The sequence below is a fragment of the Molothrus ater genome, chromosome 10, assembly GCF_012460135.2.
Source record: "Molothrus ater isolate BHLD 08-10-18 breed brown headed cowbird chromosome 10, BPBGC_Mater_1.1, whole genome shotgun sequence".
NCBI classification, from domain to species: Eukaryota; Metazoa; Chordata; class Aves; order Passeriformes; family Icteridae; genus Molothrus; species Molothrus ater.
Genome location: NC_050487.2, coordinates 6,729,968 through 6,749,272, shown reverse-complemented (window position 1 = coordinate 6,749,272; position 19,305 = coordinate 6,729,968). Strand labels below are relative to the sequence as shown.

At 44.1% G+C, this 19,305-nt stretch overlaps 2 protein-coding genes across 14 annotated transcripts in view; both read right to left on the bottom strand.

Annotated features, from left to right (window-relative positions):
* Positions 1-7,279, bottom strand: part of INPP5D (inositol polyphosphate-5-phosphatase D) — a 56,429-nt gene extending 49,150 nt beyond the window's left edge. Inside the window, exons 1-2 of the mRNA XM_036389032.1 lie at positions 7,210-7,279; positions 1-232 (exon numbers count right to left, since the gene is read on the bottom strand). Of these exons, the coding sequence (XP_036244925.1) occupies positions 1-134 (134 nt within the window). The 5' untranslated portion in view covers positions 135-232; positions 7,210-7,279. The remainder of the gene's footprint in view (positions 233-7,209) is intronic.
* The window catches only part of NEU2 (neuraminidase 2), a 35,786-nt gene continuing 20,848 nt past the window's right edge, over positions 4,368-19,305 (bottom strand). For 8 of the 13 annotated variants that reach the window (XM_036389039.2, XM_036389038.2, XM_036389041.2 and 5 more), the window contains 3 exons: positions 10,789-10,919; positions 7,210-7,414; positions 4,368-5,478 (listed from right to left, as the gene is read on the bottom strand). In XM_036389039.2, the coding sequence (XP_036244932.1) occupies positions 4,540-5,478; positions 7,210-7,414; positions 10,789-10,919 (1,275 nt within the window). In that variant the 3' untranslated portion in view covers positions 4,368-4,539. Of the gene's footprint in view, positions 5,479-7,209; positions 7,415-10,788; positions 10,920-12,475; positions 12,605-19,305 lie in introns of those variants that run through there. The other 5 variants (XM_036389045.2, XM_036389047.2, XM_036389048.1 and 2 more) reach the window with 2 other exon arrangements.

Below are 19,305 nucleotides of genomic sequence, written 5' to 3'. Positions count from 1 at the left end.
AGCACGCAGAGTGCATATGCTGAAGCAATTGACTCACTGGCCCGCACAAGGAAGCTGCCGTCCTTGCCTACTTTGGAGAGCAGGTCTTCAGCTCTGGAGCGAGTGATGTTGCCGTGGTACCAGCACTGATCCATTGCTGGAGCTGGAGAAAACCTGAATGCCAGCACAGGAGCTGCCAGAGCTGCCTGTGTGTCTGTGTGTAACGATCAGCCAGCTTCAGCTCACCAGCTTCCTGTTTCAATAGCACAGAGAGGGAAAGGAAACTCAGCCACGGACAACTTCCTCAACTCAAACAGCTCAGAGAGTGAGTGTGACATATCCCTGCAGCCCCCACTCTCCCTCTTCATGCTGCTGCTGAAGTGACTAGCAAGCCCACGTTCCCTGCCTTTCCCTCCTGCTTTGTGTCCAAAAGTCCCAGCTGGTGATCTCTTCTGCTCCCTCACAGATTCAGTCCCCCAGGCTTTGGTGGCCTGCCGTCCAATTTACAATCTCCTGCCAGATCCTTTGAGTTTTCATCTTTTTCCTGTCTCTCTGTCCTACCCACTACAGGTCTCCATGGGGAATAAATAAATCTCTGATCAGAAACACACTGTCCATTAGGATACATAGCACTGACTGCCCCATTCCTGCCTTGACTAGTCCTATCTAACTAGGTGTGAGGAGGGAACTTCAAAGAATTGAAAAGATAAAATAACTACTGCATGTCTCCATGCATAGAAGCAGACTGAAAGGCTGATTTGTGCTAGGGATTTTTGACCAAAGCCCCCTGTAAGCTACTGTGAGAGGGATTCAAAGATCTTTCCTACTCTAAATCCCCAAAGGTGGGATAGAGCAAAGCTGTGTCTGCAACCTGCGTCAGAGAGGGGAGAACTGGGGCTTTCACTTCCCTTTTCTTTGTATGTACATCTGTCCCTCAGCTATGCTGTGTGGCATGCTTAGTGCTGCATCTCCAAGACATATTTGCAGCAATGCCAGAACATTCCTACAGGGGCACTGCCTGCATGACAATTTTGGTTGTCTATCCTGTACCTCCAACCACTCTGCTCTCTGCACATCCACATTTGAGCTATACCTGAAAGCAGCAGCTGAGCTGGGACCAAAGTCCAGAGGCAGAGGAAAGGTGCAAACCCTGCTAGCCCTATGCAACCCTTGGTTCCCAGACCCAGGAGGAGTGCTGAAACTGCAGTACCTGGACCATGCATGAAGTGCTGTACACTGCATGGACAGCAAGGCAGGAGAGAACAGACTGTCAGTGCAAATGCGTGGGTGTGTAAAAGGAGAGTGAACCAGCATAACCCAGCATCCATCCCTCTAAGCCTTCTTGTTGCTTTCAGCTATGCAGAGGCTTGGTCTGCAGTGTCCAGCTTAACCTCTGCAGTAAGATGAAACTGTGGGCAGCAGCAGCCCAAAGCTGTGTGGCCAGAGCAGGGCCCTGCTAGATGAGCTGAACTGCACCGTGCAGGGCTTCCTGTCCATGCTGAGCAAGCACTGTCTGCACATGAGAATTAGCTCAGCTGAACCTGGCCTTCAGCTCCACCAACATCCACACAGGCCCTTAGCAGACAAACTCCTAGGGATTCGGGTGCCTCAATGGAGTCAGACACAGAATGCCATTAAGTGGTTCTGCCACTAGCTGTAAGCTACAGAGTGTAACAAACTCTATTCTCCCAACCAAAATGAGAGTCTGCATATGGCAAAGGCACCATGCAGCTGCTCTGACAGCCCTGCCTGGCCACAGTGCACTGCTAACCTTACCTGCCCCAAATCCTTGGATTTCTGGTATCTCCAGAAGCTTCTCTGGAGCACAGCTGCAGCAGGAAGCAAAACAGCTCTGAATGTCAACCACCACTCGACCTCACAGTGCTCTCCATACAACAGAAATGTATCTGGATGCAGAGTGGACAGAGCTGCTCACAACATCAATTTTGATAGAATGAAACTGTTTGGAGAGCTTCTCCTGATCTTCTGCAAACTACCACCAGGTAACAAGTACAAGCCCTCATTAGACATCTGAGACTAATCAGTTGCATACTTAGCTCCTATCCATCCCACCACCAACATAGATTTTTAGCAATCTGCTGCTATTTCCTTCAAATCCCATGTCCAGGCACACACTAGTCCTTAACTTGGAGACAAAAAAAAGGGGAAGGGATCCAAGTACAAATGATGACCTGTGACAATTGAATGCACAGGCTGGTTTCTGTGATTATTTCTTCGTCCTAAAAGAAAGCACAGTACAGCTTCAGTGGCTCAAAAGGTAAATCCCAATCCCATAATATAAACAGCTCTGTGATCCCTATTGACTTGTTAGCTTGGAATAATATCTTATCTCTAAGACACTTTATCTGAACTGGTTTTGCTATAGATGTCCAGGTAGTACTGTACCAGCCTCTCCAGAACCAGTAAATAAATACTGTCTGTGGCATCATTCAAGATGTACAGTGGTCACTCAACCCCTCCTCCCCACTTATATTCAGCCTGTGCACTGCATCAGCATGGGAACTGCCAGGCTTGGCCAGGTAGAAACTTAAGTATGCATTTCCATGTCACGAAACTAAAGTATTCCATAGTATCTGATGAGGAGGTTAAGTCTATAGGGCAGCAGTTAGCTTTGCAGAAATCTTAATATACCATTCCCTAATTAGGCATCAGTGATAGGCTGTTGGCCACAAAGGTTATTTAGATTCTGGCCTACATATAAGTAATACCCAAAAAGCACTGACTACCTGAGCCACTCTGCTACTCCAGCCCAGCATGTTACTGACCTGCTGCTTGGGAAAAGCTTGACAAGTTAGCAGTGTATCTGTGAAGGTCACGAGATCCCTTCACTACCTTGGTATCTGCAGCATCCAGGTGCCCTGAAACATATCTCCATAGTGAGGAAAGTCAGGGCCTTTTTTCCCAACACCCATGAAAGCTGTCAGTAGTAAAAGGCAAGGGTAGGAGCACTGTGCTAGCAGAGACTCATGGACCTGAGCAGTGACACTGCAAAGGATCCTATGGGACTTGGTAGTGTTCACCAAAGGGGATGTGTTCTGAGAGACCTCTGAAAAGCAAGAGTTTTTCTTCACCAAGAGGGTGAACAAACATATTTTCCTTGCAGTCATTGAACGTGTGCACACACACAGGATACAACACACACAGGAAACAAACACAGACTGGTTCATACGCAGAATTTTGTCCAGAGGCATGGGCAACACTTTCCTAGCTCCATTTGCTCGGATGTGTATTACATGGTAGCCATTTGTTCCTGGTCAGTCCCTTGTGTAGTCATTGTATAATGCCTCTTTTCAAAACACACTGTACAGTAGTAGAATAGTGTCTCTCTCACCAAAACTAGAGCTGTTTCATTCAGAAATCTGCTGAAAATCTGTCTACATTGGAAAGCCTTCCAGCTTGAGTGTTTTATGTTTCTCTGGCCTTGGTCAGTTCTCCTTCCTCTGACACTGGTGCTTTTTTGCTGAAAGTGGGGCAATGTTATTTGTTTGACATAGTGCCTCATATGCCAATAATACTCTGTAATAACAAGACATGGGGTTGTCAACAATAAGAGTAGTTGCTATGTGGATCATAGCTTGGCAGTTGTGTTAGAAAGACCATCAAGCACTTCCCCTCCTGACTAAATTGGGAGCTCCCTCTGCAGACCTGTCCCGATCCTGCAGTTTCCATATAGGCAAAATGCCACCTTTGCCACTTGCTCTGTCCCCAGTGTAGAAGGGTCCTGGTGTCCTCATTGACTCCTACTAACACTGCCCAGGGAGAGGGAGCAGCCAGAGCAGACAAGGCTGTGGTTTTCTAACACATGGGAAACTGCACCTTCTCAATGCAAAAAGGGCGAGTAAGCAAGAAAACACAGCATGGGAAGTAAGGAGAAGGTTAAATTAGGCAGAAGCCTCTGGGGTGCCTGGGAACTCAACAAGGCAGCCTCAAAAATACTGAAGAAGTTGGCATGGAATATCCCAAGAGCAAGGCATCACATGGCATTACTGAAATAAGGAGACAGAAAACCCTGGAAATTACAGGTGCCTGCATTCCTACACTGGCTGCAAGAAACATTGCTCCTTACCAGAGCCAAAGCAGCTTCCTGAAGAAGATGACAGCAGATATAGGGTAGTAAGCCCAGTGCCCTCTCTAGAAGTTTCTCCACAACTTACTAAATACCACTCAGCATAACCCTGCTGCCATTTGTTCCCTTGCAGTCCCTGCACTGTCAGCACACTGATGTCCCTGATGAAGTCTATCAGAAACCTCAAGGTGAGAAGCCCTATACAAAGGTCACACTTGTTTTGGGCACGTGATATGTAAAAAAGCAGCCAAAGAGAAAGGCAAAAAGGGAGAACAGGCAATAGAAAACAAAACCAAATGTGTTAAGTTGTGGTATGTTTAATGGACTTCACAATCTACAGACAGAACAAGCCAACACCAAACTATGTGTGCAGCAGGAACAAAAAAATCCCTTTTGCTGAGGGATAAGAAATGACAGTAAAAAGCATCAGCAAAGATGGTTTTCAGAGGGATGCTGATGGAAAGGCTTGAGACTCAGTGTTCTGAGGGAAAGGCTTGCTTCAAAGTGAACATGACAAAAATCATCTCTTCACATTGTCTGTGGGTCCCATATTCAAAGAGGCAGGAGAACAAAGGTGAGCCATCAGGCCCAACGCCCATGTACTGCAGATCCGAATAAGCACACAGACCCTTGAAGAGTATGCTGGGTTTTGTCCAGTGTGCTGGATTTAAAGGGCTTTTGTTGAGGTAAATTCCTAAATCTTTTCGACCCCTTGGGTCTGTAGGATGAGCGTAGAGTAACCAACTGTCTTGACATCTTGCATCTGGGGGAGGTGGGAAGGCAGTAACACTCCCATGGCATCCCGAGGGAGGTTCTATTAGCATTTCAACCCGCTGGCCTCCCTCAAAGTCCAGCCCATGGTTGTAGCTGACAGCCTGGATCCTGGCTCCCCTGTTGCTCCTTGCATTGCAGTAAAGGACCTTTCTGCCACAGGTATGCACCTCTGCTACCTGGCACTCCACTGCACTCTCCCCCCCCACAAAGTTCCCCTTCTCCCATGTTGCCCCATGGTCAGAGCTGATGAAGCAGAAGGCATGAGGGGTGGGGTGTTGCTTGGGGTCCAAGATACGATAGGCATAGGCAGGAATCACAAGGCTCCGGGCCTCATCGAGCAACTGTAGTCCATGACCTGGCCCCACCGCAAAGGTGGCCCAGTTCTTGTACTCATTCCTAATGGTCCTGTCAGTGACATCCTGGGCAGCACTCCAGGTGCGTCCTTGGTCCATGCTAGTGACATAGCAGAGACGTACCAGGTTGATCTTTGTCCTCAGCTGATGCTGCTCAGAGATCTTTCCTGGGACAGCTATGAAGAACAAGATGAGTTTTCCCGAGACTTCATCATATACGGGGCAGGGGTTCATAGATCGGTGGCCTTCAAGCTTTGCACTGACAAGGGTCTCCATCCTTTTCCACTGCCACAGTCCGTGGGAAGGGAGACAAGAATGGAACACACTGTTACAAAGAGACCCACATTATAGTGCAAGGATGTCTGGATAAAAGCCACAGAAGAGCATGGGAAGAACAGAAGCAGGATAATGGATAGAGCAAGAAATGGGAAGACAATAATCTGGCATCGTCAAAGGAAAGTGAAAATTATTTTGATGACACGAAGCATGTACACTTCACCAAGCATGTGGGTTATGTCCTTTTCAATTACTACTCCCTGAGGAACTGATAGTTCCATATCTCAATGCAGCTGGTGGCTGATGACACCCTTTAAAAAGCTACAGTGGCTGAATTTTCAGAAATCCTCACAAATATATATATGGCACACAGACATGCCCAGTGGTCAAAATGTGCTAGTACAGACACTGTGCTGTGTCAATGTTTTTTAGGAAGTCACAGAGAAACCCAAGCCCTTTTCAAGCATCCTGGATGATGACAAATCCCTGCTCATTCAGGCTCCTGTTCCTCCACTTTGATGTGAATGTATGTGAATGGGCAACCCAGCCTACACTGAAGCACCTTGCGAGGGCTGGTTACATGACTCTGGTGTGGAGATTTGGACCCTGAGCTGTCTGATTCAGAAAATAGGTCGTAGAGCTGGTATAACTACCCAGCAAGCCCTGTTTTCTTCAAATGAATAGCATATAACGCAATCATGTTTCTAACACTAGCATTGCAATTAGAAAACTATGACTACATCATGTCATTGGCTTGGTAAGCAAAGCAGTAGTTTTCAGTAAGATTATATTAATTAACTTTACTGCCCTGATTTGCTGATTAGCCTTTTTGTTCATATCTTTTCTGTTTCTATCCAACTAATACTAACTTTTATTGAAAATTTAGTACTTCCATTTTAAAAAATTCTAGCATGTGAACACAAATTACTAAGTTTATGACCAACTGAACCCCACTAACTGAATTACATGGAGTTACACAAGATGTTACCTGAATGGTATGACACTGCAGGTGGGCTCAGAGGCTGCTTCTGCTAGGCAGACTCCAGCTCTTAAGAGCCTATAATCTAAGACAACCAACGAAGGTTTGGAATAGAAAAATATAATTACTTTTTTTTTTCCCCAAGACATTCATGTCTTTGCATATGCAAAAAGTTATTATAAATAGAGTTTCCACCACCCCCAGCCACCCGGCAGCATAACTGTTAATAATAACTGGTAGGTTAATAAGGTAGCCAATTCACTGGCACCAGCAAACCAGACACTTTTTTTTTTGCATGGAGACATGGAGAGACTAACTATTCTCAATTTAGATTGAGAAAGTAAGTCCTAAAACGATGAATTAAAAGAAAAAACAAAAACAGAATAGTCACTGATCTCTAATTTACTCCTCCCCATTGGTGTGGCATTTCTTCCTTGAGGCATTTCTGCCTCTCCACTGCATTTTTCCAGCTACAACAGGACTTTTGTCCCATCTCTGTATCTGCATCCCCAGCTCTGCAATGATGAGTTAAAGCCACCCCTAGAATATCTACTCCATTTTAGTCCCCCCAACAGCTGCCCATAGGGTTGAATCCCAGCAATGATAATGAGACGTGCATTATTTATAGGCAGATTTGTCTCCTGTACCTGGGGAGGAGAAGCTGCCCTGTCCCTACAGCAAGAGGGCAAATACATTCCACTCACTCTGGGCAGGTGGGCAGAACAGGGGGCAGTGTCCCCCGCTTCTCCCTGCACTGGTACCTGAACGTGCTGCGTGGCTGGGTCGTACGCGCCCCTGCGCATGACTATCAGCTTGGCATGTTCATCCACCAGGTCCTCTCGCTCCTCAGCAAAGGCCAGGATGATGCTGAACCGCGGCAGGTAGAGCAGGGCTGGAATTCGATAGCTCCAGGTACCGTTCCGGAATAACGTTTCCTGCTGCAGGACAGGGAACGCAGCCATTGTGCTAGGGGGAAGAGACAAAGCACACTGCATTTTGACCCAGCAAAGTGTCATGGGGCAGATTCCACTGCTTTTTGCTCTCTCTGCTCAGTGGGACCTGTCAGGCATTGAAACATACTTTCAGATTTGTATTTTCCTTCTGCTTTTCCAAAGAGAACCTGTGCGTAGCATACTAGCTGGAACTCAGGCCAAACTTACCCCAGGAACAGCCTGGTTGGTCTGACTGGAGTGTCGCAAGGTAAGTACACCAAATACAGTTAATTAAAAAGCTGTGCTTTGTTTTGTCTTTTTAATTAAATGCACAGGCTGGGTATTTTTGTTTGGTTTTGTTTACTCTAATTCAGAAAACTGTTGATAATAAGACATTGTAGTAGTTTTCCTCAGAAGACCATTAATTTCTCTGTTGAGGTTGTATCCAAAACTTGGCACAGAACTTCCACTTTGCCAAATAGGAGCTTAAAATCCCATATAAATGACACACTGAGGCAATCCCTGGCCCCAGGTGTGTCCCAGTTTGAGGACGGCAAGCACTGAGCATGAATAAGGAAAGGAAAAGAACACCCCTCCTTCCATAAGATCAAAAAACAGTCTGAATGGTGTCACATCACTTGGGATATGACCAGGCAGAAACCTTGTCCTCTTTACAATGATTTAATAGCAATGTTATGAAGGAAAGCAAACATGAGGGACAATTTAAGGAAGCTGCCGCTGTGTAACTGGTCTGTGCTATGCGCCCACATATCCTCTCTTCCCCTCCTCAGACCTACTTGGCCCTCTGTCCTCTTGCACCAGTGAGCCAACTCACCCCAGTATAAAAGCCAGTAGATGAAGGGATTTGTGTCTCAGCAGATGGAGAAAAAATAAGAAAGAAAAAAATAGAAAAATATAAAAGGAAAAAAAAATTTTTACATGATGTACCAGAAACTGAAGGCTTGGATATTCCCTGCTCAGCAGAGAAGGTGGGGAAGAAAAAAAAAGAAAAATAAATATTAAAAAATCAAGCCTTAGATCTCTGACGCATTGAGTGGGTAGGATGGCAGGAAGAGGATGACAATACACTATGAGTAAGAAATTCAAATGCCTCCTACCTCACTGAGGCAAGACTTGCTGCCCTCTTCGTTGAGGATTCTCCTATTTACCTAAATCTTAGAAAGTACTGTAGCAACTACTGGACATGGATGAGCTCCTGATGTTCTTGAAGGCTGCCTTGATAATTCAGGACCAGATATGGAGGCAGCTTCAGAGTGCTTGTACCTACCTGAAGAATAGTTTGCACTCTTCCATCTTTTAGAAGATTATATTAGCCAGCCTAGGTAACATAGACTTGGTCAATTTTTTTTTCAGTGTTTATTTATGAGTTAGGAAAACAAATAAACTGAGTTTATCCTCCAGACAAGTCTGAAGCACAAGGTGAGCTAGCTTACAGGACCATATATTCCACTCTATCCAGATCCATAGCTAGGCAGCAAGCATTCAAATATTCCTTCCTTCCACCTTCCAGGTGCTACAAAGATCAGTCAGATTTTTGAACTCACAGCACTTCTCAGAAGGGTCTGAACTGCACTGCTCCAGCTAAAGCCAGCTGTACAGTCCACAGCAAGCCCCAGCCCCACTGCCACTCTGATCCAATGGCACTGGAAAGGGAAGTCAATCTCCCAGGAGCAGCTGCTCCCTCCTCCCTGTCACAGAAGATAAAGCAGTGTGAGGAAAGGCAGCAGCACTGCTACCATACAGAGTGTTACCAGAACTGGATCACAGCTATCCATGCAATAACATGAAGGAAATAGGAAGACCTTCCCAGAACAAATAACTGTGCTGTTTGCTACTTACCAGCATGGATCTGGCTATTTATGGCTCCTGAAAGAGAAACTCACCAGTGTGCTTCCAGACTATTTAAAGGGAGATTATTTAAAGGGAGATTAGTCAGCCTGTCTAGTGCAGCACAGGTTCCCTAGTGTTCCTGTTCATAATGCCATCCTGATCTTGCAGTCCTGCTTCAGAGCAGGGCAACAGGGAAGGAAAAGAAAGGGAAAAAAATAAGAAGAAAAAGAGAGAGAGACAGAGAGATCTGGGCTGGTCTGTGAATCCCTTGATGAAAAGCCAAGAGACTGCTGCCACAGGAGGCCATGCTGCAGCCTGCTGCACACGAGTCCCTCCTGTCTGAGCCTGTCACCTGCACACAGCTCTGCCCACACTCTCAGCCCCCCTGTGACATGCTCACTGTGAGTGTCACAACATCTTCCACTTACTGCCAAATGGGGATTGAGGAAATAGCTGAACTGGGAATAGCTGCCATAGAAACAAGCCTGAGGTTCCTGGACACAGCAACTATAATCAAGGAAAATACTGGAATCAAGTGACATTTCCATCTATCCAGAGACTAAATAGAGATACGTGTGAGTGTGTGTGTATATATGCTTGTACACACACTCCCTACACACAGTGTGGGTATTATGGCTGTATGCATATATATACATGCTATGTATCCATCTGCAGAGAAACTTTTCTATCCTTTTTTAAACACACAAAGTCAGTATTCAGCTTTTTCTATGTTCTTCCTTGTGGATTCTCATGCAGAGATTGAGTCATAACAGTGTGAGTTTCACACAGAATCAAAAATGAAGCATCTTTAAATAAGTTTTAAATTCATTATATATAAATTAAAAGAAAGCAAAATAGTGCTGTTTTAGTTACTTGTCCAGCCAACTGAAAGGAATTGATTTTTCTTTTGACCCCAACCTGTATTCAAAGGCACACCCACCAACTAGACCCTTCTGAATAAAAAAGAAGTAAAATTGGCAAATCATTGGCTGGACAGCCATACAAAGACTGTTCCAATGCTCATATTCCAGGACTGCTGGAATTCAAATCACACATGCTAGTCCTTCCAAGGCTACATTGCCAGGGGATGTGTGTGTCCATGATGCTACTTGGTTCCTAAACCTCACTGAAATAGCACTGGCTGGCCTGCAAGGAAGAAAACAGTGTTGCAGCCAGCACACCCCAAGGACATGGGCAAGACAAAGATCACAGCAGTACCTTTTGAAACACTAAGAGCTAAACTGGAATACAAAGGCCTGAAACAGAAGCAGGAGACTGGAGAGCTGTACACATGAACACAAAAATTGCTCAGACCAGTATCAACTCAACAACTTTGGACAGAGAGTTAGCTGTACTTTCCTGAGCTACAGGAGTAAGAAAGGGGAACTGGATGTAGTAATTTTTTTTCTTAAGAGAAAAGAACATATCTGGTCACCTCTTTCTGGATGACAGAGATGCTAGTGAGGAGAAGGGAAATTTATCATGTAGCCATTAAGCCAATATCCCCTACTGCATTCTGGTTTTTACTGGAGTCTTTAGTTTATTTTCCAGACTTACCCTTGCAAAGTGTCGTGTTCGAGGAGGCTGATGTTTACCTGCAATTCCTCTCCAAGGCACGAGGGAAGCTGCACTGAGATCCCATACTTCACCTCTGGGCAGGACTGGGCAGACAGGGAATGATGAGCACACTGCAAACAGTAAGAGAAGAGGGAGTTAAACTGGAGGAGGCCATTACTCATCATTTGCAAGTTACACAGCTGTAATGATTTCCAAAGCAGAGACTGTTTCCAGCACACCAGAAGAGTCAAAAGAAATAACAGTTGTCAACAAGTGAATCTATGATGGATTTAGTCCCTGGAAATAGTCCAAGTGGCAGAAAGGAGAGGTGCTGGTAGACACCAGGAGAGGGTACTTGTTCCTTCCACTTTTGTCCTTCAAGGCAGCTCACACAGACTTGGAGCAGGATGAGCCATTGCATGTTTATTTGCTTTAATCCTCTCCAAGAAAAGTGAGTAAAAAGCATAGCATTTCCACTGGCCTCAGCTTCTGTAAAAACCTGTTCTGAACATGATCAGAACCAAGCTGAAATGACAGCATGTCTTTAAAACAAAACAACAGAAATAAGGTAATATGCTGAACTTGATCCCTTGGTCCCTGTCAGAGAGCTCTACACCCTGTGGAGCAGGTAGCTTGTTCTTGAATGATTTCAGATAGATCCCAGAAACTCATTAAGGCAGACTCTGAGGGAAAAAACACAATCAAAAAACCCAGAGAGAGTCAAATACGAAACTCAACTAAAATTCTGCTTTTCAAGGCAAGTGCAAGAACCCAGGACTGCTCATTTTCTACTCGGCATCAGACCTGGACTTACAGTGCTTTCCAAATGTATAAAGTCAACCAAGCATTATGCCAAAACACACTCCTTGTCTCACTTGAAGGGAAATAAGACATTTCCCTTGGGATATTGCATAGAGGGGTCCCAGAAGTAGTCACATTCCAAGCCCAGTTGTATAGGGTTAAGAAATAGAAGCCCCAGTTTGCTTCTAGAATAATTGCTGCACAGCACACTCCTGTGTGGAAGCTTTCCTCCCTCCTAAGCAGCATAGCTGTGCCTGTTTCTGCCAAAGCCCAGCATCAGAGTGCTCCATCTTCAGCCTGCTTATGCCCTTAGACGAGACCCTACACTAAATCTAGGCTATGGAATTTCTTAACAAGCCAAGCAACACACATTTATTTAGTCTACTAAATCACCCTCAATGTAAAGTCAGAAAGATGTTATCAGCAAAAACTGTCAAACAATAAATCTTAAACAAACCTTAACATTCAGGATTCAAAACTGAAAAAGACACAAAACTGGATTTACTTTAATCCAGCAGCTAATCGAACTAAACTTTTTAACCACACAAGAAACAGAAAGTTTCTCTTGTGGTGCAAACATCATACCACATTCACAAGGGGATTTTCCATCACCACAGTACATGCTTTCCTAAACAATCAATCAGGATCTGCTTTCAAACTGTTGTGGCTCAGCTTGGCAGTAGCTCCTGTGCCTTAAAGTGGAGGTTTTCTTAGCAGGAGAGAAGAATTACATGGAGCAGCAGTATTTTTCTTAAAATATATTTGGTGGAGGAATACACAAACTGCATTCCTACTTGAACCTACAAAGTGTTGTAGTTACCTTTTTAGTTCCTAGCAATGTCCACAGTTATGAAAATAAAAAAAGGAAAAGGAAAAGAAAAAATACCTTTTTACTCTGTGTCTTCTGGAAGTCAGGTCAAAAGGCAAAAAACAACAGAACCAAAAACCACTCCTATTGGATTAGACAAAAGGGAGGCTCACCACACTCTTACCAAGTAATCTCCAACCCGCAAAATTATTTATGTTGGCAGCAATGTCAGCTGTCTTGGATCCCCAGAAAAAGCTATCAGCTGGCATATAAACACAAGCTGACATTTAAATAGCAAACCTGTTTTGCATATAAGGGGTGGTTCCATGGGAGGCAGACAAACAAAAGGGAAAGACTTCTACATTACCATAGTAATTAAGCAGCATGTTTCTACCTGCATGGGTTACTGCACTGTGGCACAGCTGTTCGTTCTATACAGTTCAGCATGCTGTCTTATTTCTTGGTGCTCTACTCCCCTGGTGCTGAGGAAGGCAAAGTTCCTCTGATTGCAGCATGTGGACTCCCAGTGCTTTCCCTCAGAGTACTGAGCTCTGGGAAAGTTTGCCTAAAGAACCCATAAAATTGTTATAACCAACAGGTGATGGTGCTGTGATAATCTAACATTCTGTCTCCACACACCTCCAATCCACCAACATGTTCTTTCTGGATAAGAAATGGTTTAACATAGGAGTGGCCAAGCAGGAATGCAGGAATGATACATTCAGGCTGATGCATTCAGGTGCAGCTCCCAGAGCCTCTGTGGAAGTGTTTCAAAGGCCAAACTATTCCAGCAGCTGCAGGCAAGGAGCTACTGGGGGGAACCAAGCACAGGGAGGAGAGCACGAGCCTAAGGTCACACCTGAGGAAGAAAGAGATGGCAGTATCCCTTCTCCCAGCTGTGCCCTGGCTGGCTGAGAGGCAGCACCTGCAGATGCTGCAAGTACCCAAGCAAATAATTTCACAACTACATTGTGCTACTGCTGTCAGAAATGACAGCAGTATCCCATTTCCAATCCCTTTTCTTGCTGCATCCCTTGCTTTCCTCTCTTCTCTATTGAGCTTCCATTGCTGCCATTAACACTTCTTGTCTTTGAAGTGATCTGAAAGAATGAGAATAATAATCCTGTGAAGAGATCTTGCTAGTCATGGAAAAAGTCTCCTTTTTTCATGGCAGTTGTGGTTGATCTGGGCAAGCCAAATAGGAAGATGCAACGGTGTGGATTTACAAACAATCAGATGAGCAACCAAATTAAGGTAATGCTTCTATATTACTCTGTTTCTCTTGAGCAACACTGTATCCTTTCCTGTGCCAGCAAGAATCCTCATTTTACCTTGGCAAGCCATCAGAGGATATGAGACTGGCAGAAAATTAATACGGGGGAAAAAAAACAACAAGTGAACTGTTTCTGCTGGGTCATTGTCCTGGATTGCATCAGCAAGAGTCCATCAAGCAGCAGAATCTGCAGTTGGAGCAGGAGCATGAAGCTGCTGACAGGAGGAGCAAACACACGACCCAGACTAGCACTTAGTCATTGGATCTAATTAGCTGCGTGGTGAAACCACACCCCGTGTTTACGAACCTTGCCTAACTGGGCAGGTAAAGCTTGGCCTTAATTGAGGCACACAAGAGAAGACTGAAGGCATTTGTATCTCACTGCATTACCTGGAATCAAACAACAGTGTGAGGAAAAGTCCCTCCAGAGACAGTATCATTGACATCCACCAGATAGTAACTTTTAACAGTGGCTCCTGGAGAAAATCCAGAGTCAAGTAAAGTGGCAACAATTAATGGAGGACAAAAGATATTGAAGAGGCTGCTAAGGTGCAGTCTGCCTGAAAGCAAGACATGAATGATTGCTTTATGGATTTCTTCCCCTTTTTTCTTCTCCCTGGCTAGCAGCAGTGTTATTCAGGTGATTTTCTGAGTCACACACTTGGCTTCTGCAGCCAGACAACCCATAAATACTCATTTGTTTAACAGAAATCACCTTTCCCAGCTGCAGCTTAAAACTGGTTGTCCATCTCTTCTGAGTGACAGTCCCAAGTGTGGCTTGGTGTGGTGGCAATGGTGGCAGCATGCATATGGCAGAGTAGCTCTGCCTCTTGCCACCTCCCACCTCCCCTTATCGGCTCATCCTCTCTAAGTAAGATCCCACACATTCCCCTGCAGCCAGCTGGGGTGCCCCGCCTTTGACCCACTCCCCAGGACCAGTCAGTATCAGACATGGCTGTGCAGAAGCTAACAGCTTAGAAAGGCTAAGTCTACTCCTAAAATGAAGGATGTGCTGCTTAGTCCTGCTTTGAGGTTAAAATTAGGCAATCTCAATGCCTGTGCAGGACAGTCCCACAATCAACACGCGGGCACCCCGCACTGCTTCCCTGCAGCCACCAACACCATGCCAGCATCCAGGCTCCAGCACTGCTCTTCAGCCTCCAGCCCACAGCACAAACCTCTATTTGCAAAAGCCCAGCCTTCTGATAAAAGAAAAAGTGCTTTTCCCAAACAACATGTTGTTCTGAAACTATTTTACAAAACTGCTCCTTAGTAACTATCAAAAATGGATGTCCCACTGTTGACATGCACAGCCTGATCCTCTTTCCTTTCAGTGTAAATCAAAATCAGTGTCACCACTGAAGTTTAAAACAGGTTTAGGTCTGAGGAAGATCAAAATCTTCACTTCTATTGTTCCATGCTTACTTCATTGCCCTTATATCTGATTGTTGTAATGAAAACGTTTTTAAAAAGGTTAAAAAATGCAAATGGGGTGTGTGGGTGCATTAATAAGAGGATATAAAAATAATGCAGAAGATAATATAATGACAGAATCCTGAACAATGGAGCATTTGAATTTGGAGGACCGTGTTCAGTTTTGGGTGTCACCTTTTAGGAAAGATATGGCAATAGCTGCAAATGGAGGCTGAGGAAGAGAATTCAGAAGCTAATGCTTATGAGCATATGTGAAAAGAAATTAGCAGGAAAACAAGAAATGGTACATCTAGTGAGTGACATGCAGTCCATTAAAAATTGCCAATGTATATTTCACTTGCAAAATGCTCAAACCTGATTCCATTGATTCCCAACATCATTAGAAAGGCAAGGCTGGCTCAGGTAGTTCAGTGGTTTTGCTATGCTGTACAGTGTAGCTGCTGTTGTCAGGCAGCTGTAGTTCAGGTCAAGAGGTCTGTGGGGTCAGATCATGTGAAGCAGCAATTATACAGTAATTGCAAATTTTAAGTTAAAACATTATGTGTTGCCTTCCAGGCATTGGGGAACATGGTATCCTTGGTGCAGAAGATAAATCCTACAGACCTGGGCTTTGACTAAGTCTGATCTGTCTGGGAAGGAAAAAAAAAAGACAAGAAAAAGCCAAAGTAATAATAGTTATGAATGTAAGAAGCAAATACTAAGGCAGAGCTCTTTGGGAAATAGGGTCCCTTGGATGAGAAAACATCCGCTGTTTTCTTTTAATGCCAATTCTAGCTAGGGAAAAGAGCCTCTGAGCACATTTGAGACGAGCACCTCACTATCCTTATCAACTGTAGGTACAACAGGCATGAGGAGCTGGTACTTTTTGGGTTTGTACTCCTTCACACTCCACTGATTTCACTTTATATTACTTTTGATTTCCATCAGCACAGAATTTGCCAAGCACAGAATCCTGCTGCTGATGCCTCTCTCACAGTAAATACAATTTAATTCCTCACCCTGTTAAAAAAAATGGACAAAATAAAAAAAATATTCCCTTAACTCAAAGGGCATTACTCCGTAGCAGACCTGTAAGCCTTCTGGCACTCCATGGTGAGTCATGGGTTTGTCACAGGGAAGCTTCCTCACCCTGTGTGAGACAACACCCAAAAAACAGCCTGCCTATTATACACATTACACCATTTCTCCATTTACTTTGCCCATTTGAAAGAAAAAAGAAAATACACTTTATTTTCATTAACAAAATGAATGGCATGATCTATGAGAAGCCAAGGAAGAGAGGTGGTGGTGAGGTTTGAATACAAAAAGAGGATTGTAGAAGCAGGATTTATTTAGCCTTCCAAAAAACACTGAGGAGGAGTCACTGCAGGATTTTAATGACTGGAAAATGCAATAAAACCGTAGTTCCTTGCTTCGTGTACTCTGCAGTGCTTGGACACTCAGATAAGCGAGTCTGAAGCACAAGTCCAGCTAGATTCACCCTAGGCAACTCTTGCAACAGAGAGGAGCCCAAATTCCACTGCATCCTTCATTCCTGAGTCCTGCCAGCTCTCAGACCAGGGGTGCACAGGCCTGATGGTGACCTTGATTAATCATTACAGGAGTAATTGCTGGCAGCCCTCTATGCCAGGCCAAACCTTCAGCTGGTATAAAGGGACATTGACACTGGTGACCATAAATTTATGATGTTTGAATTCAGATTAACCCAAGCTTAATTCAGTGAACATCTTCCATGGAGTAGGCTGGGAATACAGCTGCATTTTAAAAAGAGTAATGTTGTGACCAATTAAAATATTTTGAAACTAACAAGACACTTGGCAAGTTCAGTGAACTTCAAAATGAAAATAAAAACCAAAGGAAGGATTAGCATCAAATTCAGCAGGCTATGTGATGCTTTTTCTAAGAGTCAACCCAAATGCAGTCTTAAAAATACAAAGTGAGTTATCCAAGGATGAGGGGAAAAATCTCTCCTAGGAATAGCACTGATCTAAGCAATCACTAATATTTGTCTTCCTTTGAAGCACTGGGCCTAAGATGCCCCCAGAAGAGGGACATTCAAATCACAGCAAGCAAGTAACCTGGAAATAAGAAATAATTTCAAGAGGGAAAATTATCACAGGCATTTGGATTGATCCAAAAGGCCTTAAAATAAAACCAGGCTGGCTCTGCTGTATCCACCCCAGTGCCCAGGTATGTGAACACACAGGCTGTAAATAATGTAAAGCAAGAGCAGTTTCTCATCCAGTGGGCCTTAAAAATGGAAGCAAATACTATTTACTGTTTCCACTTGAGTTTGCAGATTTGGACTGAAGTTTCACCCAGTTGTTAAAGATTTATACGGGAGGTTTAACAATCCCCTGTCATTAAGCCTTGGCACAAGCAGTGCAAAGGACGTTCAGGGCATATTTGTACTAACTTATCTGGGTAAAGAGAAAGCTGTTCCTTTACATTGTGTTTGCTGTGACTCTGGAAACTGAGCAAACAAAATCTGAGGCACACTTTACTCTCAAGCAGAACTGACATGAAGGTACAAGGACTGAAGGACACCAAACTTCTGTAGGACATACCTGCCTCTGGATCCACAACTGAATTGCAAATCCCTAACAATCTGGGGGAGATTAACTCAGACTTTTTGGAATACCTCGTCCCGATGGCAAATGAGAGACCGGCTCAGCCCCTGAATGTCAGGTGAGTAAAATCCTGTTCTGGGGGGATGCTGGAAGAGGAACTGCCCGAGGAAGAAACCTCAGGCCACAAACAAAGGCACAAACCCAGTGCCCAAGAAAGAACTGAAGGAGTCCTGTGCAAGCCAGAGAGAGCACAGTTGTGACACTGTTGAAACACTGGCTGACAGAGAGGAGAGACACCACTGGCACAAGCTGGTAGGCATAAAATCCACCACCCACAGGGAGGAAGCCTAGTCAGAGGGGAGACCCAGACTGCACAGAATGGCATTAATATGACCAACTGAACAGCAAACATTCCCAAACCAAACCAAGCTGTGTGTCTTTTTCCAGGGGCAGCACAAGTTGTGATTTTTCCTGTCAAATGGTTTATGTGTGATCTTGCTTTAAAAGATATATATATAAATAAAGACAGGAAATATGAAAAACAGCCTGTTTTCCTCTTACCTCCAGGCTGATCCTTCCCCTGAGCCAATTTTTCCTTTCACTCTCAGGAGGCCAATTGCTGTGAATCCAGTGTAGCTGTGAACTCTCTCCCAGCAATTATGTGTATTTTTAAATGCACGAAAGTAAACAAGGACTCAAATTTCATAAGAACAAGCTAGGTCTTCTGATCTTAAACTATCAACAGATTTGACCGTTAGAGTGGAGCTGTCACTTCCAGACCTAGTTTAAAGTAGGAAATTGTACTAAAATAATGAAAGCTATTTAGAATATTTTGCTGAACCTGCAAGAAGTACTAATTGGCTGGCATCCATTGTATGAGACAGACAGGTATTTTATTCAGAGCTGATTTTCTACAGATACAAATTGGGACTGTTAACTTGAAACTACTTTAAGAAATACAGGAGTATGTATGAAACACCACACTAACTGCCAGACAAGAAGAAGCCAAAGAACCCATTGTCCCACACTGCTATATTTTGCCCAGGACATTTGCAAGACAATGTAAAATGCTTTAACAATATAATTACCCTCATCTGTCCCTGAGTATGTGGCCAGTGCCTGGGGATTTCACTCAGCTTTTCCTTTTGAAAGTAGCTTGTTCTGTGATTTCTATAGGCAATTATAATTTCCCCCCCATAATTATTGGAGAAAATAATGCATGTTTCCAAGCAGCACCCCATGGAAACTGCTCCATCATATCTAAAATAAGGAAAATTGACAAGACTCAGTAACAGCCTGGAACAATCTGGAAGTCTCATCTCCCTCTTGCCTTCTCTTTCCTATGTGAAATCATCTTGGAAACAGATGTCTATGATAAAACAGGTCAAGCAGGTTACTCAATCTGCAAAACTTGGACTTTGCTGTTCCAAAAGGGAGCAATTCCTAAAACAAGAACCTTTTTTAGGAGCAGTTGCAGTCAGCTCAAATAAAACTTAAAAAGAACAGCAGGGCCACTGAGGAACTAGAAATCTAGACAAGATGCTTGCTTTTCACTTGGGGACTGAAATGTAGAAAACATGAAATGAAAAATAACCAAAACCAGGAGAATTTTCAAACTAGTTCATTTTTTC